At 35.5% G+C, this 10,434-nt stretch overlaps 1 protein-coding gene across 3 annotated transcripts in view; it reads left to right on the forward strand.

Moving 5' to 3' along the window:
* Window positions 1–9,464, forward strand: part of kif1ab (kinesin family member 1Ab) — a 48,791-nt gene extending 39,327 nt beyond the window's left edge. For all 3 annotated transcript variants that reach the window (XM_073849712.1, XM_073849711.1, XM_073849710.1), the window contains 6 exons: window positions 1,161–1,232; window positions 1,525–1,634; window positions 1,742–1,855; window positions 3,221–3,413; window positions 3,533–3,651; window positions 6,142–9,464. In XM_073849712.1, the coding sequence (XP_073705813.1) occupies window positions 1,161–1,232; window positions 1,525–1,634; window positions 1,742–1,855; window positions 3,221–3,413; window positions 3,533–3,651; window positions 6,142–6,184 (651 nt within the window). In that variant the 3' untranslated portion in view covers window positions 6,185–9,464. The remainder of the gene's footprint in view (window positions 1–1,160; window positions 1,233–1,524; window positions 1,635–1,741; window positions 1,856–3,220; window positions 3,414–3,532; window positions 3,652–6,141) is intronic.
* Window positions 9,465–10,434: the final 970 nt, after the last annotated feature.

A 10,434-nucleotide genomic window follows, 5' to 3' on the forward strand; every position in this document is an offset into this window, starting at 1 on the left:
TGTAAACCCAACGTGTGTGTGTGTGTGTGTGTGTGTGTGTGTGTGTGTGTGTGTGTGTTTGTGTCTATCTATACTGCCGTTCAAAAGTTTGGGATCAGTAAGATTTTTAATGCTTTTTTTAAGTTTATTTGATTAAAAATACAGAAAAAGTAGTATTATGAAATATTATTGCAATTTAAAATAACAGTTTTGTATTTTAATGTACTTTAAAATATATATTTCTGTGATGCAAAGCTGAATTTTCATCAGCCATTACTCCAGTACTGAGTGTCACATGATCCCTCAAAAATCATTCCAATATGCTGATTTAGTATCAATGTTGGAAACACTTGGTGATGCTTAATATTTTTTTGGAACCTGTGATACTTTTTTTCAGGATTCTTTGATGAATACAAAGTTAAAAAACAGTATTTATTCAAAATAGTAATCTTTTCTAACAATTTAAGTCTTTACTATCACTTTTTATCAATTTAATATATCATTGCTGAATGAAAGTATTTTTGAAAGAAAGAAAGAAAGAAAGAAAAAAAATTACTGACCCCAAACTTTAAACTGTAGTGTATATTGTCACAAAAGATCTCTATTTTGAATAAATGCTGTTCTTTTAACATTTTATTTATCAAAAATTATCACAGGTTCCAGAAAAAATGTTAAGCAGCACAACTGTTTCCAACATTGATAGTAAATCAGCAAATTAGAATCATATGATTGGAGTAATGATGCTAAAAATTCAGCTTTGAATCACATTTTAAAGTATATTAAAATAGGAAACCACTGTTTTAAATTGCAATAATATTTCACAATATTACAGTTTTTTCAGTATTTTTTATCAAATAAACAGCCTTGTTGAGCATACATCAATGAATTGTTTGCCATCCCAACCAACCAATATATAAATCAAATCAATAAGACTGGCATTTCACTAGAAAAAAAACTAAATCATTGCAATATACTATTTTAGATTCTGTGTGAAGTTAATAGAGACATTTAGTTTTTCAACCAGTTTTTCATGTCTATACATTAAAATATGGCACTGGCAGGATTAAGCCATATGTTTTTTATCACTGTTAACTGCAGTTTTATTAAATTGAAAACCACCACTTTTTATGTTGTTACTTTATGTATTTATCCCTTTCTTCCTACATTTTTTCCCTTTTCAGTGTGTGCGACTGCTCATGCACACCTTCAACAGGCAGTACAGCCAGGTGAGCAGCAGTCTCAGTGAGAGCAAGGTGAGCCTTTACTATCCTAGTGTCCATCCAGACCTTGCCTCATTCTTTAGCAAATGCAGACCACTTTTATCTTTCTTCTTATGTCTCATTTAGCAGTTTTTTTTCCTTTAGCCATTTAAAAAGGCATTTAAAAATTTGTCTTCACTTCTCTCATTCAATCATTTAGAGTAGCAGCATGATTAGTGTAATAGATGCTTTAAGGGTAAGCATGCCATTTTCTGGAATATGATGAACGAGACACTTTTAACGTGTTGCCAGCTTTATCATCTGGTGGTGCTCTTTTATTTTTTAGCTGTCAGAGATGTCTGCATCGCTTTTAAGTGCTTCTTCTCTGAGCACTTTAACACCCTCCTCCACCTGCCCGTCACTGGTGGATGGGCACTTTGGCAGTCCAGACCTCAGGTCAGTGTATTTTCAATGCAAAACCCATAAATTCCTGTTAATATGATCTCAGTAAGGCTAAGTACTTTACAACTAACAGGACTTTCTTGTTCTGTGTGATTTTACAGAGGTGCTGAGGCAAACTCTGGTGCCTCTAGTCCTGATCTTGACCCCTTCAGCCCTATAGAGAGAAAACCCAGGAGCTGCACCTTCATCCCGAACATCCAGGAGATTCGTGTCAGGTAGCAGCCCACACAGTTTTAGAAATTTACCTCCTCAACTTTTAGGTTGTGTTCACACTTGTCATGTTTGGTTCGATTAAAACGAACTCTGGTGCAATTGCCCTGTTAGTGCGGTTCATTTGAGCAAGTGTGAACGCTGCCATCCGAACCCTGGTGCGCACCAAGACTGCTAAAAAGATGGGTCTCGGTCCACTTTCTAAATGAACTCTGCTGATGTTTGAATGAAATATGAACGCCACACAGACCAATTACTTCTAAACGAACCAAAAATAGGAAGTAATGACAAGATGCGATGCTATGTATACACCCGCAGCTCCGCTTTAAATTGAATGCACCTTTTCCTTTTATTTGGAATGTTCCGTGAGTTCCATCACAAAATCATTCAACCCGACCAATCAGGTTGTGAACGTATCACTATACCTTTAGGTTCTGCATCTTTAGGTTCACTGTCAAAAATGCCAGTGTGAACGCTAAGTGTTCAAAATGAACCAAACTATAAGTGTGAACACACCCTTAAAGTACACTAAGGGTGTGTTCACACTTGTCATGTTTGGTTCGATTAAAACAAATTCTGGTGCGATTGCTCTGTTAATGCGGTTCATTTGAGCAAGTGTGAACGCAGCCATCCGAACCCTGGTGTGCACCAAACAAGCGGACTGAGACTGCTAAAAGATGGGTCTTGGTTCACTTCCAAACGAATTCTGGTGTGGTTCGAATGAAATACGAACGCAACACAGACCAAATACTTCTAAACAAACCAAAAACAAGAAAAAATGACAAGATGCGACGCTATGCAACATGATTTCACGAAGGGAACAAGCGGTGCATCCAAAACAAAACGAACAGATGGCAAACGTGGAGCAAAGAGGAGGTAAAGTGCCTTTTATGAGCTCTTTGTGAGCTTGCAGGTGGTGAATATCAAATCATATACACGCAACAATGCCCACTCTTAGTCCAGCAGACGGCTCATTGTCCTTTTGTTCGGAGTGTCCGGTGAGTTTCATCACAAAATATATGTCATTTAACCTGACCAATCAGACTGTGAACGTATCATTATGCCTTTAGGTTTGGTATCTTTAGGTTTCTCCGTCAAAAATTCCAGTGTGAACGCAAAGCAGACCAGGACCAAATGTATCATTCTCCTTTTTAGTCCAGACCCAACGAACCAAACGAACCAAACTACAAGTGTCAACACACCCTTAAAGTACACTAAAGCTTTGTGTAGGCAGGCAGCAAAAAATCTGACTTTGATTGAAATGTTTAGCTTTGTATAACATTGCATCCGCACCACTAGGTGTCAGTATAGCATTCAAAATCTTAAAAGCTTCAAACATCCTCATGTATCCTGTTATTTTCTCACTACAGCCCCATTGTGTCAAAGAAAGGCTATCTACACTTTCTCGAGCCACACACCAGTGGTTGGGTGAAGCGTTATATTGTGGTGCGGCGACCATATGTCTACCTGTACCGCAGTGAGAGAGACTGCGTGGAGCGAGCTGTCATCAACCTGTCCTCTGCTCAGGTGGAATACAGTGAAGATCAGCATACCATGCTGAGGGTAAGGGCATTTATTTTTACCTTGTCCTATGACATTATACACAGTATTACTGAGTAAAGTGTACTGCTAGAAATAGTCATCTACTGATTTTTTTTTTTTTACCTATGTAATGTTTCCAGGCTCCTAACACTTTTGCAGTGTGCACTGAGCATCGCAGCATTCTCCTCCAAGCAGGCAATGACAAAGAGATGCATGACTGGCTGTACGCATTCAACCCACTGCTGGCAGGAACTATCAGGTATTTACAATAAAAAAAAAACAAAGTTAAATAGAACAGCATTTATTCATAATAGAAATATTTTCTAATAATATAGCTATTTACTATTACTTTTTATCAATTTAACATCCTTGCTGAATAAAAGTATTAATTTCTTTCAAAGAAAGCAAGAAATAACAAATTGACGGACCACAAACTTTAAACGGTTCTGTTCTTTTTAACATGATATTAATCAAAACTCCTGAAAAATGTATCACAGGTTCCAAAAAAAAGCAGCTCAACTGTTTCCAACACTGATAATAAATCAGCAGATTAGACACATTTCTGAAGGATCATGTGACACAGAAGATGTAATGATGCTGAAAATTCAGCTTTGCATTTTAAAACAGAAAAACACCATTTTAACTTGCAATAACATTTCAAAATGTTATTGTCATTGTTAGCCAACATATAGTTTTCTTTAAAATAATTAAAATAAAGCTGAAATAAAATAAAATATAAATAAATATTATAAAAATAAAAAAGCTTAACAAAAACCATGCAGTATATTTTTTTTTATCTGTAATGTGTTTTTTACATTTCATCTTTACATTTACTTATTTATTAAGCACTGTATGTTTTACAAACAATTTATTAAGAAGTCACTATTTTTAATGTGCTACAAAAAATAAATTTTCACCTTGCATATTTTGTTAATGATATTCCATTGCACTAAAGCTCCGCTGCTACTGTGAAAAAATCAGTTTCTTCGTTTGTAACATTTCTTTTTCTTTTCTTTTTTTAATAATTGGAGAGCAGTGACACTAAATTACTGTTACTGATACACTGAATGCAATACATCAGCACAGATTTTATTTAGGTCATAGCACTTCATTTCAAACAAACTAAAATTAAAACTAAATTTGAAATGAAAAGGATCATGTTAATGAAAAGGATCATGTGACACAGAAGACAAGGAAAAAGTCAGAATTGTGAGATATACAGTGGTGTGAAAAAGTGTTGTCCCCCTTAATGATTTTGTATTTTTTGTGCATGTTTAACTAATTGAAATATTAATCAAAGATAACACAAGTAAACACAACATGCAGTTTTTGAATGAAGGGAAAAAATCCAAACCCACATGGCCCTGTGTGAAAAAGTGTTTGTCACACCTGAGTTCAATTTCTTTAGCCACACCCAGGCCTGATTACTGCCATCCCTGTTCACAATCAACAAATCACTTAAATAGGACCTGCTTGAAAAAGTGAAGTAGACCAAAAGATCCTCAAAAGCTACACATCATGTTAAGATCTAAAGAAATTCAGGAACAAATGAGAAAGAAAGTAATTGAGATCTATCAGTCTGGAAAAGGTTATAAAGCCATTTCTAAAGCTTTGGGACTGCAGCGAACCACAGTGAGAGCCATTATCCACAAATGGCGAAAACATGGAACAGTGGTGAACCTTCCCAGGAGTGGCCGGCCGACCAAAATTACCCCAAGAACGCAGCGACGACTCATCCAAGAGGTCACGAAAGAGAGAGACTGGGCAAAAATGGCTTGCATGGAAGAGTTCCAAGACGAAAACCGCTGCTGAGCAAAAAGTACATAAAGGCTCGTCTCAGTTTTGCCAGAAAACATCTTGATGATCCCCAAGACTTTTGGGAAAATACTCTGTGGACTGACGAGACAAAAGTTGAACTTTTTGAAGGTGTGTCTCCCATTACATCTGGCATAAAAGTAACACAGCATTTTAGAAAAAGAACATAATACCAACAGTAAAATATGGTGGTGGTAGTGTGATGGTCTGAGGCTGTTTTGCTGCTTCTGGACCTGGAAGACTTGCTGTGATAAATGGAACCATGAATTCTGCTGTCTGCCAAAATATCCTGAAGGACAATGTCCGGCCATCTGTTCGTGACCTCAAGCTGAAGCGAACTTGGGTTCTGCAGCAGGACAATGATCCAAAACTCCAGCAAATCCACCTCTGAAGAAAAACAAAATGAAGACTTTGGAGTGGCTTAGTCAAAGCTGACCTGAATCCTATTGAGATGTTGTGGCATGACCTTAAAAAGGCGGTTCATGCTCGAAAACCCTTCAATGTGGCTGAATTACAACAATTTTGCCAAGATGAGTGGGCCAAAATTCCTGCACAGCGCTGTAACAGACTTATTGCAAGTTATCACAAACGCTTGATTGCAGTTGTTGCTGCTAAGGGTGGCCCAACCAGTTATTAAGTTTAGGGGGCAAACACTTTTTCACACAGGGCCATGTGGGTTTGGATTTTGTTTTCCCTTCTTAATAAAAAAACTTCATTCAAAGTTGTTTACTTGTGTTATCTTTGATTAATATTTAAATTTGTATGATGATCTGAAACAAAAAAATAAAAAATCAGGAAGGGGGCCAACACTTTTTCACATCACTGTATATTGGGCCAAAGGTCTTCGATGTTAAAATAGACTTTGGACCATTTTTTGGGTTGCAGCTCAGCAGTTTAGAAGCAGTTTTCCTAATCTCTCTTTCTCTACCCACAGGTCTAAGCTTTCCAGAAGAAAATCAGGACAGATGAGGATGTGAACTCTGGCCGAAACCATAAACAGATAGCTAACAGGCCGTTGTGATGTAATTAGGTCATGTGATCATAAGTGCCCTATCCCCATGTCATCACAGCTGCCTCTTGCCTGCCCGTCCCAGCATTCCCCTCTCAGTCTGTCCATGCCAACCATAGACTGTGGGCCTGGCTTCACAGAGCGTGTGTGTTTATGTGTGTGTGTCAGGCCATATTTAGTGTAAATTTACAACATTGAAATATATTCAGCACCTCCCACTAACATAGCTACAAGCTAGAATGGCAAAACAGCATCTTAGACACGGCCCTACTCTTAGTTCATTTGTAAATGCGACTCAACGCTCTGTTTGTGTACTGTATGTGCTTCTGCAGAGTAGATGTCAAGTGCTTTTACCTGAGCTTTCAGTAGTTGCCTCTTGGTTTTGATCTGCCATGATCATTGTGCTTTTTGAAGAGATGTTATTTCGGGGTCATGGATGACAGAAAATTGCGATGGATTTCAGACTAAAAAAAGAGGTAAATGTCCGTTATTTTGACATTGGAAAAGTACAAAACGTCTACCATACAGAAGTTTATTTTCTGTTTTTATTTTCATCTGTAATGTCTTTTTTACATTACATCTTTATGTTTACTTATTTATTAAGCATTGTATGTTTTATAAACATAATTTATTAGGAGGTCACTATTTGTAGTGTGCTACAAAAATAATTTTTCACCTTGCACTTTTGATAATGAGCTTTATTTCCCAGGTTCATTTCGGTTCATTTGCACAAGAGCTCTGCTGCTAAGAGAATCAGCTTCTTTAATGTTTCTTTTTTTACAACTTTTAATTTTTTGCACACAAAGTTGGAGCGCTGTGACTAAATTACTATCACTGATACACTGGACGCAAATACATCAGAGAACATTAGATGAGGGACATTTTATTTTGATTTCACCACGTATTTCAAATAATATTATGCAGGAAGTTTAAGTTTAGAAATACTGTATCTTAATTGCATAGTTCGTCATTTTTAAAGCTTACATGTTATAATATATTTGAATATCTGTATTCAAACTTCTTACATGGTGTTTCCTAGTGAAGCAGCAATAAGTTCAAGTCTTGTAAGAGAAGATCCAGTTTTAGTGTTCCAACTTATAACAAAATATGAAAGCCTGTTTTTGCCACTAAATTTGAAAAGAAAGATAATTGTAAGTTTTTATTTCACAATTCTAACTTTTTTCTTGCAATTGCAAATTTACATCTCACAATTCTGACTTTTTTTCTTAGAATTGTAAGATATAAACTCGTAATTTTGTATAAGAATTATACAAGGAGTACCACAAAGCTCGATATTCAGGCCGATTATGTTTTTTTTTTTTTTTTTTTTTTTTTACAAAAATATTCAGATATGGCAATGAATTGTTTGCCATCCCAACAATAAAAAATAAAATAAATAAAAATAGATAAATAAATGACTAAATAAATAAGACTGGTATTTCAATAGTAAAAAAAACAAAACAAAATCATTGCAATATGTTGAATATAATATTTCAATATTGAATATATTGTGTAATATACATATTCTCCCTTTTTTCTTAGAATGATGAGATATATACTCACAATTTTGAGTTATAAAGCCAGAATTGTGAGACACACAAAATATCAGAATTTCTCGCATTTCTGACTTTTTTCTTGCAATTTTGAGTTTATACCTAACAATTCTGACTTTTTTCTCAGAATTGTGAGATATAAACTTGAAATTGCAAGTTATAAATGCAAGATCTCAATTCCAAGAGAAAAAAAATCAGAATTCTGAGTTTGTATCTCTCAATTCTGACTTTATTTCTCAGAATTGCGAGTTTATATCTTGCAATTGTGACTTTATAACTTGCAATTGCGTGTTTATATCTCGTAATTCTGAGAAAAATAGTCCGAATTGCGAGTTTGTATCACAATTATGAGAAAAAAAGTTGTAAAAAGATGTAAACTCGAAATTGTGAGATAAAAAGTCGCAATTAACTTTTTTAGTTTTTATTTAGTGGCAGAAACAGGCTTCCATAAGAAAAAGTCTGACGGCTTTTAAAAAACATTTTGTTATCACAGATAGAGTACAGAAGTTTTTATTTAGCTTAGCTAAATAGTAGATTTTTGTGAGTTATAATAAGCATATACACATAGACCTGGTTTTTGCTCCACCCTTTGCCTTGAAACTATGAAGACAGTGTATAGAAAAGTCGTATTTCTGAAACTGTCATGTTTCAGTTTCATCTTAAAGAGGTACTACCTGAGGCTGTGTATGAATTCAGAAATCTCTTGTTTGGTTTGGTTTGAGCTCGTACTATTGGTCAATCAGCCATTTAGCATGTTGCTCATGTTGCTGTTATAGATATTCTGAAAGAGGATTGATGATTTGTGCCATGGGCCAGCCAACCCAAAGAGCACAAATGCAGAAGCAACCTCTAGATGTGAACGTACCTGAGAGAGTTCAGCAGCTCTGGTCTTTACCTCGCCAAATGGTTTCTTCATACGCAGCAGTATAAGTATGCCTTGATCGACTCTTACATGGAATATGGATCTGAAATGTAAATTAGAAACAGATGTTTAGGTTTTGGACAATATGTTGACAGTCATACAGTACCTCCCAGTGCCCTGACGTTTTTTATCCATTCCTGTCTTTGATAATGCTATGTATATGATAGCATGCTGTACATATTTATTCAGCTTTTAAATGAAATGTATCAAATGTATCTCATTTACCTCCATACAGTATAAGAGTAGCATTTACATAAAAATAATAGATTCAGTCGTATTATTTTACCGAATTGAAGGATCACAGTCGACTATGAGCATGTGGTGTTCGCACTGACACGGTGCCCTGAAACAAAGCATTCAAGAGGACTTTGTCAACATACCTATATATTACAGATAAACAAGATTTTTAAGGTTTGTAGTTGATAATGTGTCTCTCTTTTTCTCTCTTTCACTCTCAATGGATCCTGTGTTACCACGTCATCATTTCAAATAAATATTCATCCAAATATTCCAAATTTAAAAAAAGAAGGAACTATAATAAAATATAAACTAAGTGTACCTACTGTAATTGCTTCAATATTTCTGTTGATTTGCTCTGTATATAAACCCAAGTGTGGCCTAGCACACGGCTGTAACCACTTTATACCATAATGAATGGGCTGTAGTGTACTCAGTGCTCAAGTCCTTTGAGTGTTGGACCTGTGTCTTCTAATGTCCGTGGACACTTAACACTTTGTCAGGTGTGAAATAAATGTGAAATATGCGCAACATTGCTTGAGACTGGACTTCTTTTTTTTTCTGTCTTAATCAGAGGCACCTCTGAAACCCTCCCCAGCTCCACCTGTTTAGATCTGCTAGGGGTTATTATATATGCTATTTGTGCAGCAGCAGTATGTCTTAAATACTCACAGCACTGTATCGCATATATATTGGCAGTAAAAGGTTCCTACTTGCTTTGCAACAACAGAAAAAACAGCAGCAGCGTCGCCAATACCAAATACATTAACAAGGTCATATCCATCACCATGCTAAAATCTGCAGAGAGTTGTCATGATATAACTAAAATAGCCCTGCTCCAAGTCAAAGGTCATCACAGGCCAATTTTAGCTCACATGCGCTAGTTTGGTCATTTCGGATCTAGGTGATCTAACAATTTAAAATATGTTGTAATAGAATATATGTGACCCTGGACCACAAAACCAGTCTTAAGTCGCTGGGGTATGTTTGTAGCAATAGCCAAAAATACATTGTATGGGTCAAAATTATTGATTTTTCTTTTATGCCAAAAATCATTAGGAAATTAAGTAAAGATCATGTTCCATGAAGATTTTTTTGTAAAATTCCTACTATAAATATATCAAAATGTAATTTTTGATTAGTAATATGCATTGTTAAGAACTTAATTTGGACAACTTTAAAGGTGATTTCTGATTTTTTTTTGCACCCTCAGATTCCAGATTTTCAAATAGATGTATCTCGGCCAAATATTGTCCTATCCTTACAAATCACATATCAATAGAAAGCTTATTTATTGAGCTTCCGTGTATACATCTCAGTTTTGTAAAATTTAACCTTATGACTGGTTTTGTGGTCCAGGGTCACATATGTATTCAAACCTCTTACATGGTGTTTTCCTAGCGAGGTGCCAATGAGATAACGTCTTGAGAGAAGATCCAGTTTTGGCATCTCTGATGTAAATGATAAAGCAATTTAAAATATAAACATTCTTGCATTAGTTTTAGA

Source organism: Garra rufa, chromosome 10, assembly GCF_049309525.1.
Source record: "Garra rufa chromosome 10, GarRuf1.0, whole genome shotgun sequence".
NCBI lineage: Eukaryota > Metazoa > Chordata > Actinopteri > Cypriniformes > Cyprinidae > Garra > Garra rufa.